At 45.4% G+C, this 19,349-nt stretch overlaps 1 protein-coding gene across 4 annotated transcripts in view; it reads right to left on the bottom strand.

The window, feature by feature from the left end:
* tln1 (talin 1) overlaps positions 1–19,349 on the bottom strand; it is a 111,042-nt gene that overhangs the window by 51,340 nt on the left and 40,353 nt on the right. For 2 of the 4 annotated variants that reach the window (XM_085794029.1, XM_085794030.1), the window contains exons 43-57: positions 18,858–18,977; positions 18,612–18,758; positions 17,826–17,992; positions 17,513–17,696; positions 17,293–17,418; positions 17,033–17,149; positions 16,714–16,899; positions 15,892–15,999; positions 12,471–12,576; positions 11,104–11,228; positions 10,788–10,913; positions 9,670–9,732; positions 9,407–9,589; positions 4,420–4,545; positions 1,864–3,146 (exon numbers count right to left, since the gene is read on the bottom strand). In XM_085794029.1, coding sequence (XP_085650155.1) covers positions 3,012–3,146; positions 4,420–4,545; positions 9,407–9,589; positions 9,670–9,732; positions 10,788–10,913; positions 11,104–11,228; positions 12,471–12,576; positions 15,892–15,999; positions 16,714–16,899; positions 17,033–17,149; positions 17,293–17,418; positions 17,513–17,696; positions 17,826–17,992; positions 18,612–18,758; positions 18,858–18,977 — 2,019 coding nt within the window. In that variant the 3' untranslated portion in view covers positions 1,864–3,011. Of the gene's footprint in view, positions 1–1,863; positions 3,147–4,419; positions 4,546–9,406; positions 9,590–9,669; positions 9,733–10,787; positions 10,914–11,103; positions 11,229–12,470; positions 12,577–15,891; positions 16,000–16,713; positions 16,900–17,032; positions 17,150–17,292; positions 17,419–17,512; positions 17,697–17,825; positions 17,993–18,611; positions 18,759–18,857; positions 18,978–19,349 lie in introns of those variants that run through there. The other 2 variants (XM_085794032.1, XM_085794031.1) reach the window with 2 other exon arrangements.

Raw genomic sequence — 19,349 nt, 5'->3', positions numbered from 1 at the left:
CTCGAGGATGGAATAGCAGCTGCACGAGCCCCACCACTTTTTTCATTGTGGATCCACACGAGGACGTTGTCCATATTTAGGCAGCGCGAGCAGCCCAGTGTGTGTGTGACGTGTGTGTGTTGAGTATGTGGGAATAAATCAGCTGTGTCCGCGATGAGGAGGTTTTCTCTGACTTCATCACAGGAGGAGCAGAGCTGCTCCACCTGGACAGGAGACAGAGAGAGTCTGACTGTGATGTGATGGGGCTGAATCTGATCAGTGACAGGTAGAGTCCAGGAGAGACAGGAGGGGACAGTGGACAGGTGGTGTCAGAGTCACTAAGCAGCATCAACAGTACAGAGGCCACGTGTGGGTGATAAGGTGGTTGAGGACAGTGATGTGTGGGCTACAGAGGTGGGTCTGAAAATCAAAGTGGGTGAGGTCTGAGTCCATGGATGAGCAGACCTGGTCTGGTTTCAGTCCTGGGGGGTGGGTGTTGGGGGAGGGGATGTAGGTCCAGGATGACAATCACAGGACAGAGCTCAGTATGTGAACAGCTGTTGATCCAAACCGCTCTATTACCTGAACACAGAGCTCCTTTAATCAGAGCAGGTCCTGATGTCTCCCGGTGTCTTCACCTCACATACTTAATATTTTGGTAAGTATCAAATTCTACATGGATTATTTATCTTACTAAGGATTTGTTTCTGATATTTTAAGTTTTCCCTTCTCGTGTGGGACTAACAAAGGTCTACGTTTTATTATTATACGGTCAGGGACTTGACCTTCTATCAGAATTACCAACAGGTGAAAAAGGGCTCAGGTGCCCAGGGGACCTGGAAGTCCCCGGGTCACTGACATTAGTCCCAACTCATCCTGGTGCTGACTAAGTTCCTGTCCTGAACAGGGTCCACAAGGTGAAGACTAGTTCCAAGTTTTTTTTTTTTTTAAAGTATATTTTTTGGCTTTTCATGCCTTTATTTGATAGGACAGTTGAGAGTGTGACAGGAAATGGGAGGCAGAGATGGGGGGAACGACATGCAGGATAGGGCCGCCCGACGCGGGACCCGAACCGGGGCCGCCTGCAGCGAGGACCACAGCCTCAACACATGGGGCGGGTGCTCCACCAACTGAGCCAAACACCGCCCCGACTAGTTCAAAGTTTAACAGTTTCTTGTGATATTGAGCCTCTATGGCCATAATAAGCGTGTGAAACAGCTATAGCACACTGTATGAACAGAGGGGGTGGGGTGGGATGGGGGTTTATTATTAGCCTCAAGAAGGTGAATCCAGCCCCAACTTACTAAACCTTAAAGGGGACATATGAATGGAAATATAACATATATTTAGGTGTTTGTCTTGCCTTCTGGCCCCTAAAATGTGAGAATTGACATAAAAATCTGTAATTTTCAGGCTCCCTACGTTGAAATCCATGTGATTTTACGAGCCGTTCCCTCAGTTGTCTTCCAGTGATGTAACTAGGTTTCGAATTTGCATAATCCCACCCCTACCTGGTACCAGTAGAAGGGGCGGCGCGGGGCAAGCAGTGGTTCATTTGCATTTAAAGGGACAGGCACTGAAACCAGCCGTTCTGAACAGGGCTGTTTTGAGAGGATGAAAAGATCTGTGATGTTTGATCCTTGGGGTATTTTGACCAAAGCATGTCACAGATATATCTTTAAGACACCTGGGAACTATTTTAATTTGTGGTAAAAGGGGCATACCTATGTCTCCTTTAATGAAACTCAAACAGACTGATAATATAAAACAGTAGATTCCCAGGTTGCATCACTTCCCCCACAGATGTGCAGAGACTGTGAGGTAAAAATACTGTAGAGGAGTGGATGTAAAACTGTTGAATAAAAACAAAGATGTGAGGAGGAGTTTGACTGAAAACTGGCTTTATTGAATATAAATCTCTGTTACAGTGCCCAGGAGGTGGTACAGCTGCTCGCCAGCTTTACATTTATACCACAAGAAGTTTCAAACATGTGAACAAAAGAAAAGGCTTTGATTACAGTCATTTATATCTGCTCTGTTTGCTCTAAAATACTGTGAAGGAAGCTACAGATACGTGAGGTTTACATGAGCTTCTGTTACTAACTCTCAGTTAGGTGAACATGTTGCTCTGAAGGCACTTTAAAAAAAACCCTGCTACACTGGAACAGAGCAAGCTAATATTAGGTCCTTGAACTCTATTATTTTACCTCTCATTAGAAAACATTAGGCAGAAGCTGAGCATCATGGGATTGTACGGTGACAGGAAGTCTCTAGAAAGTATGAAGCTCAGCGTCAGACACTAACAACAACAACATGTTACTGGAGTGAGTCAATAAACACTGGAGTTAAATATATGGCTTCATCACCTTTACACAAAAAGTTCTCTAATCTAACCCAGGCCTGAATACTGCAGCTGCTTCAATTCAAATACCAAAAACTTTATTCAGATACTGGAAGATCTTTTAATACAGTTCATTCTCAACCTTTAAAAAAATAATGTTTCTCCACTTTGATTTGTTCCGTCGCAAAGTTTCCAAATCTAAAAATATTTCATCGTCTCAGATTCAAACACTGTGACACGTAACGTACTCGGTCACACACACGCGCAGACACATCTGCATAGAACATCTGTATACATGATGCATAATCGGCGTCAGAGGCAGAGCTCATGCTCGCCTTCATCTCTATGATCTAACAGTGAAGGCAAGAGTTTAACACAAAGACACACAACACGGACACAATGGAGACATGCACACAGACACAGAGGAGGGAAAAGATGTAGATATGCTCAAAGTATAAGATCATATATAATCAAAAGCACAGACACCTTAATTAACACTTAAGGCACATATTATTCAGTATTATCAAAACTCAGATTCATTGGCGTCATTTGGTTTCTGACTTAAATACAGAGACTGATCCTGTGGAGGCGGAGTCAGTCTGCTGATGTTGGTTTGACTGAAGCACGAAGCTCCTCTACATGTCGCTGGGGGAGGGTCCTGAGCAATCACTGCTGCGTGACTGACGCGCTCTCACTGCTCCTGGCCGTCCTCCCGCAGCTCCGTGGGCAGGAACTTGTACTGCTGCTGTCGGATCATGGCCAGCTTCTTCCTGGCCTCGTCCAGTTCCCTCTCTTTCCTCAGCATCTCCTCCTGAGCAGCGATGATCTGCAACACAAACACAAACACAGTCTGTCAGCTCACACACCTGAGGACACACCTGTCACTAAACCCCTCCCCCACTGCTGTTGGTAACCAGGCGGATGCAGAAGTTAGTAAGACTGAGTCGTTCATTCCCTTCATTTATAATAGAAAATAGAATAGAAAATACTGTATTAATCCCTAGGAGGGAAATTCAGAAATGTATCATTTCTTTAAAGAAAGTATTGTTTTGGGCGTCACATGGCTCCGTGGGTTAAACACGCGTCCCTTATGTAGAGGTTATAGTCCTCGCTGCAGCTGGCCCCTGTTCAAATCCTGAATTGGGTGACCCTTTGCTGCATGTCATTCTCCCTCCCCATTTCCTGTCTTTCTCAACTACCGTATCAATTAAAGGTATAAGCCCCAAAAAATACACTTAAAAAAAGAAAGTATTGTTCCTCTATGGACCTAATCTGTGTCTGAACTAAAGTAAATATCATAGGTTTCATCTTGTCCAGATTTCTTCAGTGGTTTTTTAACTTAATTCAGCATTGTTATCAATTTATCAGCAATTTATTCAGCTCATTCAGCTTTCAGCATTCACCCGTATTTCCTTCAGGAAATGCATTCTGTAGTTTAAAATATACCATCTCTATGTCAAAGTTCAGGCTAGAGTTAGCATCTCACTGCTGCTCCTCACTGGAGCTAACAATTTTAAGTATTTTTGTATTGCTGCTATATTAATAGCTTGCATTCTTCTTTTACTTGTTCTTGTTCTTTTCCCTCTTATTTTTAGTATTTCTATCAGAGTATATAGAGCAGCCGACAGAGGAATTTCCTTTCGGATTAATAAAGTCCATCTATCTATCTATCTATCTATCTATCTATCTATCTATCTATCTATCTATCTATCTATCTATCTATCTATCTATCTATCTATCTATCTATCTATCTATCTATCTATCTATCTATCTATCTATCTATCTATCTATCTATCTATTTTCCCCATTGTTAGAGTTAAAGGTCCCATGTAGTAAAAGGGTTTCGTTTCCTGAGAGGATTATTGCTCAGAAAACAGTCAGCCAATCAGGAGAGAGCTTTAGAGCCTTCTGATTGGTTCACTGGCCTGTTGTTTACTAGAGATGTAAAACTACACTGAGATTGTTTTTGGTTATTAAGACCAAAGCTGTAGATTCTTATGAAGGAGAATATGGAGTTTTGACAAAGTGAAAACAGGATGTTGATCTAACCTTGTCCCTTGTTGTGTAGGACACACATTTCATCTCTCTCTGTGACTCACCTGAGCGATTCCTCCCACCATCTTGCTCTTGACCACCACGGCCTGGTCGTCCTGAGCATCGAACGCTGCCTTCTGCGCCGCCTTCACCAGGTTGTCAGAGGCTCTCTTCACAGCGTTTCCTGCAGCCTGCACACACACACACACACACACAAACATAGTAATTCAGTCAGTCTGCAACACAGAAATCAGAGTCCACTCACTGTTTCTCTGTCAAACTAAAACATTAGGGGAGGTGAGCTTAATGTTTCTGACATGAGGCACGGCTGAGTCACTGGGCAGATGTGGAAACAGACATATCCAGACTGGGAGCAGCAGCAGACAAATTAAGTGTGCTGCCTGTGAACAGCAGCTCCTGGAAAGGGAATGATAACTTCCACCAGTGGTCAGAGACAAAACCATAACAGGTTTTTTTTTTTCCCTCTGCTTAGTGCCTGAGAACTGCTGTAAAAGGCAACGAGCAGCAGCCTGCTCCGCTCCGCTCAAAGCCAAACACCCGTCTCATTGGGCGGCGCGGCTCCGGCAAACTGGAGTTTTGTCCTTTTGCGGCCGTGTGGGCTGAAATCTGACACCGAGCTGGCAGAGTCGCGCAGACGTTGAGTGAATCCTCCCTGCTGGTTTATCTTTGGCTGGAATGTTACTGTTAGTCTGGCCCTGACACACACCAAACGCCGTGAGGCTCCTCGTCAGCTGTGCACACACACCGTCATGGTGCTGATGCTCTAAAAATGCACCTTACATCAGTCGTTTAAAAGAGGAACTCAGCCTGTTTGAACTTGAACACACCTTTCCCACAGTGAAATATCCCTCTCAAGTCCAGCAACATCTGAACACTGACCTCTACCCCCCCCCTCCTCAACATCACACTCATGTCAATCAACACAGCAGTCACACAGTGGTCCATCATGTGTGACTCCAACGGTTAACATCTGGCCTTTGAAGATGTTGAAGATGTTACAGTGGTGTTTGTCTTCATTCATTGACATTGACTGATGCTCCCACATCGTTTGCTGATAAACTAAGCCCCGCCCTCCTCGGATAGGGGCTGCTGTCATCCGTGGTCATGTGACCTCTTCTGGCTGAGGTACCTGTCAGTCACATGACGGAGCAGGAAGATGGAGAGGCTCCTGAGGTTTCTGTCAGTCACTGGAATCCAGTTTCTGAATTTAAAAATTACATTTCAACCTTCTTCATCAACATGTCTTTAGAAACAACGTCTCTGACTCTCTACTCTCGACTGTCATTTGTAATGGCTGAAGGCAGATGTCATGCTTTCAGTATAGCTCAGAAAATATCTAAAAAAAAAAAAAAAAAAGATAAATGACACTAAAACCAAATAATTTGTTGCCACATTTTGGTTGAATTGACCCTTTATATTATCCAGACTACAAGTTTAACTGACACACTACACTGCAAAAAATCTTACCAAGAATATTTGTCGTATTTCTCGTCAAAACAAATCTCATTATACTTGAAATAAGACTTCTTTCAAGCATATTTTCACTTAAAAAAAATCTGATAGTGGGGCAAGTTTTTCTTATTATAAGCACAAAACACTTGCTTTCACTGGCAGATTTTTCTACTTATTTCAAGTGAAAGTTTGTTTGAAACAAGTGAAAATGATCTAAAAACAAGTTAATTTTTAAGGTGATGAGTCTTATTTTAAGTGGAAAGAGTTTAGTTTTGATTAGAAATGAGACAAATATTCTTGGAAAGATATTAAGTTTTTGCAGTGTATGTAGATTGCATTATGGGATTATTTGCAGGGATGCTGCATCCAGGCTGTGGATGCTACTTATTCTGTTGAACTGTGGTATTTTTTATCTCATGTAGTACGTTTGAGAGTAAATAAAAGGCTGTGTAGTAAATAGGGAATTATTCAGATCACAGTCAGTTGAGTGATACTATTATAGAACACATATTCACTGCGTCCAGCTGTTCTTTTAATTTCCATAAATCTAGTGAGACTCTAGAGATCTAGAGAGAGTCTGTAAATTAGCTTTTCAGCATCTGAGAAAACAATGTGTGAACCGGTTGGCTGCTGTGTTGTACCGGATCACTTTAGGTGGTGCAGAACAAACTGGTAACTCAGTGGATAAGTCGGCGCTGTCCCCGAAACCACCTGCTGCTTTCCTCAGATATTCACACATTCGGCCGAGACTCCGTGCATTACTCAGCACTCTGAATAATTACAGCCTTAAAAAGCACCGAGGCAGAGAGTGATGAGAGCAAGTGCTGCTGCTGTAATCATAGATCGGGGGTTAGTGTTTCCAGTTCTCGGTGCCATGGTCGGACTGGTGGATTGTTTCCAGAGCGGCTGCAGACATAAATGTATGGGAATTACTGGGGTGGCAGCTGCAGGCCCAGAAGAGGAGGAGATAAGCCACTGCTGATTGGATCAGAGAATATGAGATGGCCTGGGCAGCCTGATGTGCTCGCAGCGAGCGCACACAGCCTTAAAGATAGTATTTTTGGGTGGTTGAAGTGACAGGAGATACTTGTAGTTTCTGTTATGTCTTGGGAATGACCGCATCGGTTACACGTAAAGGTCAGAATGACCCTACTGCGCCACATCATGTGCATCAGTGACCTGCTGCTTCCACTGGAGTTTTACTGCTAAACGTTTAAAGGGATAGTTCAACATTTTGGCAAATTGACCAATACCTATAGTCATAGCAGTAGGTTTGTTACCTTTAATTGTTGGTGCAAGCTATTTTTAGAACGGCGGAGCAGAGCCGCGAGTTGCTCAGAGCTATGCTACGGAGGCTAATGGGATTTCTTGGTTTCCCTCATCAAACTCATCAAATACACAATCCAACAACTCCAAAACGTTCTCGTGGACAAGTTGTGACCTGCACATTCACCACGCTATGAGATAATAATGGAACGTTACGAGACAGAGTTGTTTTAGAGGTAAATTCGTGCAAAAGCGCTGATGCGCGTTCCCGTTGGGGATTTTGCAGCAAGCAGTCTCTGCATTTGCTCTGCTGATCTAATAATAGCTTGCACCGACAATTAAAGGTAACAAACCTTCTCAGGATTATGGCAATGGGCCAATTTGCCAAAATGTTGAACTATGCCTTTAAAGACACTCGTTTGCAGTCTGGCCGTCACTGTAGTCCTACTGTAAGCCTGAGAAGTAACCATGGTGATGTCATAGTGATGTCCTGATTGGGACTCAGAGAGTTTAAATCAGAACATTGGGCGTGAAGCAGCCTATAATAAAACCTAATAGATTCTGTGGTGCATTGTGGGAAACCTAGGATGCAGTGCTGTTGGATGCTCAGTAACATTAGAGTTGGGATACCTCAGCTCTGCTCTGGTTCTGCCTGTTCAGTGAAATGTGTGCATTAGCCCGCTGAAATGCAGCAGCATGTTAAGTGCTCTTACCTGTGCTAAATATAGAGCATGCTAATCCTGATGGAGCAGCTGTGTAGATCATGCAGCTCACCTGTAACCCTAAACACTACACAGCCGTCTATGAATAGACTCTAACATACTGTACAATCTGCAGCCGCCTCAGCTGTCGCACAGCCACTGATTGTTGTGATTGTTGTTCCCTCGGCAGGTAGAGCAGCTCCTGTCTGATCATCAGCGCCGATGAGAATCACACCTCCGACCGAGCACCTTCCTGGATCAGGTGTCAGTCTGACCAGGCAGGATTAGAGGGCTACAGAGCTAACTCTGGAGCCAGGCTTTTCGGGCTCCAGGAGACGGCTCAAGTTCAAACACACTGCGTTACCACGGTAAACTCACTCCCTGCCTCCGGCTCTCTCATCTTGGACTGTGATGACGTCACGGTTTCGGGCAGTTTAGCACACTGTACAAAACACTGAGATGGTTTATGTGAATCTGGCTCCAGATCTCAGATCAGATCCAAAACCAATTGGTGTTTATGTGTCTCTGAGCAATCTGACCTCGCTTCTATGTCTGTGGTGCTCTGCTCAAAGCTCATTGGTTCCTACTGAGGACGTACATATGTTTTTTTTTTTTTTTAACTGCTGACTCTTATTGAAGAAGCTCAATAACTGCTGGTTTATCAACAGCAAGGAGGAAGTAGAGCACCTGCTGGGGACTATTTTCGGCAGCGGATTTATCCACATTTGGTGCTGCAGTGACTATTTGTGGAAGCAGGACAATGTGTGTGTGTGTGTGTGTTAATCTGTTAATGGCAATGAGGGAAGGATAGTGGAGCTCTGTGATACGACACCTACAGCCAGTTAGATTCATTCACTGTTGGTTTGGACTGACAATGAGATTCACTCACAGTCAGAAACAGAGCGTCATCCGACTTATACTTTAGATAAAATATGTCTACGGCTACACTAGTACAGTACAGGTGCAGTGTGTGAGGCACAGACACTGAGAGATGACTGTGTGTTGTGTATTGTGTAGTCTACTGATGGATGAACAGAGGTGACACTGAAACTGTGGTGATTATTTCATGTTTGTGTTCATCTGACAGACTGCAAAGAGAAGCAGAGGGACTGTGTTGTGTTGTGTGTGACGGTGTGCGTCTGCTCTGTGACAGGGTGTAAAGATGCGGTTGGTGTTGCTGTTTGAAGACACCATCATCTCTCTGACTGTCTCTCCTGTCAGCAGACGGTCGATGGAGCGTCAGCTGTCAGGAAAACACTGCTGCTTTCTGTCACAGACTCACCGTCACAGCAACAGACCGGATTCTACTGATCAGTGACTCTAAATCCATCTGCTGATGGTCTGGAGCCAGGAAAAGGCCCGGTGTGTAAGTGATGTGAACATCTGATTATGTGAAAACACTCCAGTGAACGAGGGACCTGTCAGTCGATGTAATGCCATGTTAACACCTCCTGGTGTGTTTGTGTGTCAGAGTGACGGCCACATGGGCACAACTAAAGGTCAACAATGGCTCCTTGTTTCCTCGGTGCAGGTGTGACTGTGACCTTCGACACCATGAACTCCCTCACGTCCCTGTAACATCAGTTTATAGGGGACGACCGCGGTAACTGACCTGAAGCCTCTTCATGGTCTGGGAGTCCTGGTCGGCCTTGACCTTGCAGGCCACCAGCAGCTGAGCGGTGGAGGCCGCCACCTGCTTGGCCGACGAGATGAGCTTCTCCTCGCTGGCGTGTCCCTGCACCGCCGAGTTGGCCGCCTCGCACAGGTTGTTGGTCGCTGCGGCAACCATTCGAGCCTGAGGAGTCGAAGGTGAAACGGTGAGAGGTTTGATCATCAGCAGAAGGAAGGTGGTTCTTTATGAGAGAGGAAACTTACAGCTGAGATCAGCCCCTGAGACCACTGTCCATCATCCACCGCGTTGGCCGGGATCGCTCCCACCTGACGACACACAACACAACACGTTGTTATCACTGTATCATGAATCAGTCTGAGCTGCTGAAGAGCTCATTCATTTCAAATTTGATTTGATTTGAAGAGAAGAGCAAATTATCACTATTAATATTCTTTTTTTTCTTCTTTAAAAGGTCCATTGTGTAATATTTGTCAAGGTATAAGTGTATAATCGCTTTAAAATGAAATCTGTTTGGTTTTCATAGCCTTATAATTCTTATTTTATATACATATAGCAAGGGTCTTGCTTAGAGAGTGTCGCCATCTTGTTTGTATGGATTGGAAAATCCAGCCAACCAGAGAGCACGTTCGAAGAGTTTCACGATCATAAATAAACAATAAAATTATTTAATAGATACATAATAAAGTCACAGTTTTCCCCTCATTTTACACACTGGACCTTTAAGTGCAATAAGGGAACATTTCTTAGATTATTCATTCATTATTTCTATTCCTTAACAGTGCGATATTTGTGTTCCTATTCTTGATTATTTCTCATTTTTATTCATTATTTTTTATCACTCGGCATAGTAGTTGTAGTTTTTAAGTAGATAAAGTGCACCTGGGGGGGATGCCTCACCAATTTCGTTGTAATTCTATTATTGCTATTCTATTCTATTCTATTCTATTCTTGAATAACTTGAATATCTCATGTGAAGGGTTTTCAGTTTGGATCATCACTGACATGGAGAAGTAAAACTGCAGATGTACCTACAGTAAATCTACTGACAGGCCTCTGTTAACATGTTGCTAATGGTGGATTCTTATATTCATGTGTCGATTAGCTTCAGAAAAGTTTTATTATTTTTGTTTTTTGTAATGTGGAGTCTCATGCACAGAAACATCAGTGCTGTCCAGATGTTGCCCTGTGCATGAGCTTTACACTTCCACATGTGGGTGACAGTGAAGGCGTCTCACAGATGGACTGTCAGGTGTGTTTGCAGTAGTTTATTCAGGGTGAATCCTGGTTGACGGGACAAACTGACAGTAACCGCTCCTGTCCTGAGGTAGAGCCTCCGTCCTCCAGCTGCGTTCAGACGTACCTTCCCTTGAGCCACCAGCTCCCTCTGCGCGGCCGAAGCAGCCTTCACCAGAGCACTGGTGGCGGCGGCGATGGACTTGGCCGCCTCCAGAATCTGCTCCTCGAAGTTCAAGCTCTCATCCGCCTCCTGTTTTCAAGAGGGAAACCAAATCAATAATCAATAACCGTGTTGTGTTACAGGGCTGGTCTACAGCGAGGGGGAGGGTTCATGTTAACAGGGTGCCGTTGGCCGTCACTCAATGTGTGAGGAGCTGTGACCCTGTGCTGAGGTTAACAGGCTCCAGCAGGACGGCCCGCTCTGTAAAAAGCCCTCTGACCTTGGGTTTGGTCCTGGGCCTCAGCTGCTCCAGTTTCTTGGCAGCTGCTTCAATCGCTGCCGCGGCTCCCAGCAGCTCGTTCTCCGCGATGACGGTGGGGTCCTCGGGGTCCACCCACTCTGTGCCTGCAACACACACCAACAAAGCTCAGTCTGGGCCAACAGCTCCAACAGCTCCCTGCCCCAGCACGCCTGTTGGTTGAACCTGGTGTAATGGTAATATGGTTCGCAATGTGTTTTTTAATGTCTAAATCTCTCTCATCCTGATCAAATTATTAATTCACCAACTTTATACTGTATATACTGTTCTCACTGAGCTGATCCATGATCAAACAGAGAGCTGATTGGCCCAGAGGGATCTTAATTCTACACCAGCCCATGTCAGAGCTAATTATCACCCATAACATGGAACCTCAACAGTGATTAATATATAGTTATTATTCATTGATTTGCGCAATATGCTGTTTTTCTGATCTTTAACTGTTCTTAATTTATTCTTTTACTGTTCTTTATCTACATTTTGGCAAATTCGCCTTTTGTCATAATCCCTATAGTCATAGAGGTAGGTTCATTACCTTTAATTATCGGTGCATGAGGTCTGAGATGGAATTGTTTTCGAGACATATGCGTAGCCGGAACTACATTCAGACACGGCTGCTGGGCGGAGTGATTTCAAAAGCGCAAGTAGTCCCGAGTATTTGCTTCATGTGTCGTAATGTTACATAATTTCATAGCGTGGTGAATGTGCAGGTCATAACTTCTCCACAAGAGTGTTTTGGAGTTGTTGGATTGTGTATATGATGAGTTTTGAGGGACAGGGGACCTGTACCCTTCGCTGAGCAGCTCATGTCTCTGCTCCGCTGATCTCAAAACAACGTGCACCGACAATTAAAGGTGATGAACCTACTGCTATGACTATAGGGATTATGGCAGTAGGCGAATTTGACAAAATGTTGAATTATCCCTTTAATGTTCTTTGACTGTTCACCCCCCAGTGTGTTAGATACAATTCATGGTCTGTTGATTGTCTCTGATGTGTTCAAGGTTCAACATAATTTGTACTCGACTCCTAGAGGCTCTAAGAACAGAGCTGTATCAGGTTGCCATGAAAAAGTGATTTTCTTCTTCAGTTCTAAATCTTTCCTTATTTTGAATTTAGTCACAGATCAAAGTTGCATCTGGAGGCTGCTGTAATGTCTCATCAAACACTGTGAGTCAGTATTATTATTATTATTATTATCAACAGTCATTAATGTGGATACATGTTTTGGACCGTAGCCTCATATCAGTGAGGACACTGACATTATTCAGTGAAAATGAAGACACAGACTTGACACTCTGAGGTGAAGGGGTCAGAGGTTAAGATACCTTTCATGGCCTCTGCAGCCTGGATGAGCTCTGTGACGGAGCCTGCCACCCTCTTGGAGTAACCGGACAACTGCTGCTTCAGGTCATGAGTAGGTTTCTGGATGATCTGAGGAGGGAAAACAGTCACAGCCGTTAGCTCCACCTCTACACTGATGATACACAGCCCAGTCTGTGTGCAGCTGCCGCTGAGCTAAAGCTAAGCTAGAGTGGACTTTCATTTTCACAACACTTTAAATCAAATGCTCAACCAAAGCCACGTCTGTTTGTGACTCTCAGCACCAGTCTGCTGTCAATGTTCTGCTTCACCAACGGAGGCTAACTGAATATAGAGCATAGATATATATAGAACATACAACCTATGGAATAAAAAACATGTCAACTGTTCGCACCTCAGACGGGAGAGACCTTTAAATCATCATCCTTATGAGTTGTATTGTGATTAAAAATAGGAAAATCATGAGTAAATCGGTCTGAGGTGCTGCTAGTTCACCCTGTGAAGCAGAATCTGCTCTTTTTGTGAGGACAATTCTTTTTATATAAAGACTTGTACAGACATTCAGACAGCTGGGACAGTCGGCGTCACGCCCAACCCATGTTGGTGGACATGACAGAGCTTCCTCACATTTTCTACAAACATACATTAGGCCTCGATGATGTACTTATTAGATTTTAGTGATCAAAAATTAAAAGTCAAAATCAAACTGACCTGACAAACTTAATTTTGGCCTTTTCTTATTCTAACAATATATCAAGAATATCTCAAGGGAATCCTTTCACATTTAACACAAACATTCAGACTTTGGTAGTCGAAGGTCAAGGTCACTGTGACATCCCAAAGCACTTTTTTAAGTCATTACTCAAGACTTCACACAGAGCGTAAGACAGAATCTCATATGAATGGTTGAGAGTTTGTATGACTCTGGACGTAACCTGACACCAGTCTGAGTGGCGGATGCAGACGACCACAGGGCAGGAACTGTGTGTGAGTTACTGTGATTTAACTAAATGTTGACACAGACACAGCTCGGCTCCTGTGTGTGAACATTACACAGAGAGAGCAGCGTGATGCAGCTTCGAACCGCTGCTGCTGCCCGGAGGTGGTTTCAGCCGGTGTCCTCGGGCTGTCCTAGGTGGACATGCAGTATTCAGGTTGGAGCGGTGTGTGACAGGTGCAGGGCATTAACAGGCTTAGCCCGCACCCAGCTCAAGTTTATTCAGATGCGTTGTCATGAGAAGAGAGGGGCGACAACGTAACTGCACAGGAACGCACACGGCACGCCAAACTAATGCCACGCGTCCACACAGTGTGCACCGACACACAGCGCACACACGTCCACACAGCTACACATGCAGAGAAAACTCCACTACCTGGTTAGAGTCTACCACACAGTATGTTAGAGGGTAAAACAGGACGGATGTGTCACACATGGACTCAGGGGTCTCAGCCCTGGATCACTGAGGACTTAGAGGATCGTGCTGCGTTCAAACGCATGAACAACAACCGAACCATGTGACTGAGCAACATGATCATGAGTCAGTGAGAGAAGTGGATTTCCTCCAGAGGTCAGGACCGGGCTCAGATCTCACTGCTGTTCAGATCCACGTTTGATTTTTATCTCAGTGACGGAGATACAGAGTCTGACTCATCAACACAACAATCACTTTAAAGGGATAGTTCAACATTTTGGCAAATTGGCCCATTGCCATAATCCCTATAGTCATATAGTCATAGCAGTAGGTTTGTTACCTTTATTTGTCGGTGCAAGCTATTTTTAGAATGGTGGAGCAGAGCCGCGAGCTGCTCAGAGCTACGCTACGGAGGCTAATGGGATTTCTTGGTTTCCCTCATCAAACACATCAAATACACAATCCAACAACTCCAAAACGCTCTGGTGGACAAGTTGTGACCTGCACATTCACCACACTATGAGATAATAACAGAACGTTACGAGACAGAGTTGTTTTCTTGTAACGTTCTGTTATTATCTCATAGCGTGGTGAATGTGCAGGTCACAACTTGTCCACCAGAGCGTTTTGAAGTTGCTGGATTGTGATGAGTTTGATGAGGGAAACCAAGAAATCCCATTAGCCTCCATAATTCTAAAAACACCTTGCACCGACAATTAAGGGTAACAAACCTACTCCTATACTATAGGGATTATGGAAATGGGCCAATCTGCCAATATGTTGAACTATCCCTTTAATGCCAAGGTGAAAACTCACAACTATCAGTTTAGATTCAACTGATAAAACTCTCACAGGTGATTTAACTGCATGTGCTGTTCACTGTGCTGTGTGTGTGTGTGTGTGCCAATATGGCTGCTCAGAGTGTGGAACTGATGTTTGCAGCATCAGGACTGAACTCAGCTCTGCCAGAGGAGGAGGTCTGACTGTAGACTACACCACCGCAGCAGGAGAACAACACACACTCAGAGGACCACTGTGGAGCCAGAGTGATACAGGACAGGCTCTCCCCTGTTAACCTGTGGACATGCTGCTGACTCTGCTACAGGTCTGCCGAGGTCAAGGTGCTCAGGGTTCAACACAGGTCAGTCGTGCAGGTACTCACCGGCTTACAGCCACATCAGTGAGCCACAAGTTTAAAGAGCAACGACAGAGCGGAGGAAAAAGAAAGAGAAGAGGTTATCAAACACAAGAGAGCTGATGCAGAGAGGACACTACGTCCACGCTGCTACGGTTTCATTTTTAATATGAAGTCACGCACCTGGAAACACACACATACATGTACAATCCTGCACGTGTGAAAACAAACCACACAGACAACAAGGTCAGTAACTGGAGGTCGTCAGCATCCAAAAACCACACCACAACACAACCACAGGGTTTAAAAACTAAAATCAGGTGAGCGGCGTTTTCACAGCACTCCAATCAATCAACACAACAACAATGTGTTATGAACAGGACACATTCAGATACTGAACTGTCGGCAGACGTCCAGCAGTGACCTCACACACAGACAGACTGCTGCTTCAGGTGATGCAGGAGCTGATGTGACTCATGGCTGGAGTCAATGTATGCATTAGTTTCTCTGTGATTTTTTAATAAACTGAAAATAATCAATAAGAACATGTTATGAATGTGTCGTTATGGTAACTGAGGGAGGACTGCCTTACAGTAGTTAAAGCTGGGGTACGCAGGATTTGTTTTAAAAACAAGCCTGCAGCTCCTGGTATCTTTGACCAATCATAGCCTATATATTCTGGAGGTTCCTGATTGGTCGAAGGGCCGGCCCTGCTCTGTCCTAACAAATTGGGAGGACAGAGTAGGGCCAGCCCTTCAACCAATCAGGAACCCAGAGACCAGAATAGATTTGATTGGTCAAAGATACTAAATCTACAACGGTGTGTCAACCACTGATAATCAACAATGTGTGTGTCACTATGTGGGTATGAGGTCTTACCACCAACACGTGCTCCAGCAGTCCCAGGTATCCAGTGGCACACTCATTACCATAACGCAGAGCTCTCATCTGGACGTCTTTGCTGACCTCAGGATGGTAGGCAGCTTCCTGAGGGACGGAGAGACAGAGAGAGAGACACCTGAGCTACAGCGAAGGTTCAGACAGACCAGGTATACGTGTCCTTGTAGATTTAAAGAGCTGATTCTGGACCATCACCACATCACACATGGGACCAAAAGACAACTCAGTTCCTTTAAACTGGTTTTATACAACTTCCGTTTCTTTTACCATGTACCTTTATAATAAGTACCCACTATTAAGCATTAGTTAAGCATGAAATACTGAATTCATCATTTATAACACATGAATACTCATTAGTATGTAGTTTATAAACACAGTTAAAATGTTTTATTCATCACTGTTAAGCACTCACTGTATTAATAAACTACATACTAATGAGTATTGATGCATTATAATTTATAAATGAAGGATTCAGTATTTATTATTGCTTAATAGTGTGTACTTATTTTCTGTATGTCTCTGTGATCTATGATGTGACCTCCTGAATGTCTCAGGATGTGTTTTTAAGTATCTATTTGTTTTTAATACCAAACATATGTTCATTATTATTTGTTAAAATGTGAAACTGTTGACAGAAGCCCTAACCCTAAAAATGTATCGGCAGGTGTGTCTGAAAGCTGGTGCTAGGTTGATTGTCATAGCAACGTCAGCTCTTCTGTATTAAAAGGTTGACGCTGCACGTGACCAACAGGTGAAGTCAGGCTGCTGTGAGCGGCTCGGTGGCCCCGCCCCCCTCTGTACCTTGCAGGAGTGCAGCATCTCAGCAATAGCTTTTCTACTGAGGTTGGCCGTGGCGATGATGTCCTCCTGACGACACGAGTTCCCAGCGGCCACTGCCTTCGCCGTTGCCATGGTGATTCCTTTAGTCATGCGGATGAACTCCTCCGGCGTGGTGGTCTTCGGCGGCAGGTCGGAGCTGCTGAACACCTGCGAGGTAAAACCAGGGGACAGTGGGTGAGACGGCCGACGACTCGGTCGATCGCAGGGTGGGTTCTGTGCCGCGGCGCCTCCCGCTGGGCGCAGCGGGGACGCCGGCGACGGTGATGAATCGATGACTCACAGCCAGCTCCTGTTTGATGTGTTCGATGGTGGCCTCCAAAGCTCTGGTCCCCTTCGTGGCCTCGTCCTCCACGGCCTTCACCGTCTTCAGGAGGGACGTCACGTTGGTCACCATCACCTGCAACGAGAGGACGGGTCACGTGACTGTGGATTCAACTGACGGAGCGCTGATGAATCTCACTGATAGACGTCACAGGCTGATCTTAAGTCTGTTTGTAGAGGTGTACAGGTGTGTGCTGTAGGTGTGGAGCGGGCTCGTACCTTAGCGGAGTTCTTGAGCTGCAGCATACTTGGGTCGTCATGAGGTTTGCCTGCAGCAGCCTTGGTGGCGCTGATGAGGTTACCCAGCGCTTTGGCCACGTCCTTCACAGCGTTGATCAGGACCACCTGTGGAGAGCAGGACATGGACACTGTCTCACCTGCCGACCTCACACAGAAGCACAAAGTTGTAGCTGTTTCTCTGACAGGCAGCTTACTGTACCTGGGTCTCTGGGTCTTCAGAGCCCAGGCTGGCAGCTCCCAGTTTGACCACATCGGCCAGTTTGGTGATGGTGGTGACGGAGGACTGGGCAGCCTGGGCCAGCTTCTCCTGACTGGCTCCGGCTCCGGACACCAGCAGCTTGGTGTCCTCCACCAGAGCCTTGGCTGTCTTCAGGATGTACTCTCTGCACAGAGGGAGGAAGACGACAGTGTCAGCAGCCATCGACGAGGACGACGGACTGTATGTGACTTACATCTAGAAACAAGCGATGTCCTGGTTGGTCCCTACAAGGGGTCTCGGAGGACATCAGTACCTGTGGTCAGCAAACGTCTCTGCGTTCTCTCTGTTCAGCGTTCCGGCGGTAGCGAACATGATGGTGGTGTCCAGGTCTGCGATGATGCCAGACACGGCGCTGGCAGCGGTGATGCAGGCCTGAGTACCACGGTTTCCTGCCTGCAGGGACGCCAACACATGGGAGACCTGCAAGAAGAGGACCAGTGTGATGAGTGGGGGCTGGACATGACGGGACCAGCTCTAATACTGTATATTCTAATTGATGCAGTGAGTTAATGTTTATATGTATGTTAATTAATATCCAGGTTCTTCATGATTGAGCAGGAGTCTGGAGGTGAGTCCAAGGTTCCATTAAAGAGGAACTATGCAGGATTTGTAGCTTAATCATGCCACATTTTTACCTTAATTAAACAGCTTTGGACTAATTGTAATGGTTAAATAAATTACTTGTAGTTTATTCCAGGGAGAATGGAGGCTCTCTGCCTTCCACCTTGCGTCTCTTGAAAACCAACCTTGCAAGAATGGGGCCACCGCCCCGGTGTCCCAGCTCTTGTCTCTGCGCCACCGTGACACAAACGCGTCCCTTAACCCGTAATCTCTTGTTTATGACAGATAAGACTACACAAATCGTAACATCGTACATGATAAATAACGTTATCTACCGCTCTATTGATTGATTTCTCACTAGCGTCGTTGTAAACAAATGCACATGGCCGGGAGGAGGGTTAGCAAAATAGTGGAAAAGCGACTGGACTTAGGTATAGTTCCCCTTCCACACAAGGAAAAACAGTGGCTGGGCTCTGACCTTCTCTGAGACTTTGCGGGCACTTTCGATCAGCTCCTTCTTGGTGAACGTGTCGTTGGGACTGCACTGCAGAGCTCCGGCTTTGGTGACCAGGCCTGTGCAGCTGAAACCCAGCTCGCCCACCTGTTTCTTGATGTGAGAGCCGATCTGCACACAAACACACAATAGTGATCTTAGAGTGAGATACACAGCTCGGACGTCTCACCTGAAAAGACAAGGTGCTATGGAGCGCTTGGATTTACTCACCTCGTCGTTTTCTGCTGTCACAGCTGCATACTTGGCTTCGGTGGCCAGGTTTCCAAACTCGTTGGTCAGCTGATTGGCCAGTCCTCCCAGGTCGTCAGGGTTGGTGTTGGACTTGGTCACCTGAGGAGAGATGAAATCATTAGTTCAGTGATAAGTGGTTCACACTGGGGGCTGGTGGGGCTAACAGAGGCGGAGCTTGGAGTCAGACTGTCTACTCATTCTAGTTGCAGTCGCTCCTGCCTCCTCCCTTCAGACTGAGAGGGGGGGCGGGACTAACCTCTGATTCAGGAAGTACAGTTTGTTTATATTCTGAAGCTGGGCAGCAGAGAGGAAGTGAATCTGAATCTAGTGTTGATGAGGAAAAAAACTGACTTGAATTACAAGTAATATTATCAAAAAATAATAATAAACATCTGTACATGCAGAAATAAACTGTGGACACGAATTGGCTCCATCTACTGTACAACCCCACCCACTGTTTCCTGTCCTCAG

The sequence above is a fragment of the Trachurus japonicus genome, chromosome 12 (assembly GCF_045865225.1).
Source record: "Trachurus japonicus isolate A0001 chromosome 12, Traja_1.0".
In the NCBI taxonomy this organism is placed as follows: Eukaryota; Metazoa; Chordata; class Actinopteri; order Carangiformes; family Carangidae; genus Trachurus; species Trachurus japonicus.
This window is presented reverse-complemented; position numbering and strand designations above follow the sequence as displayed.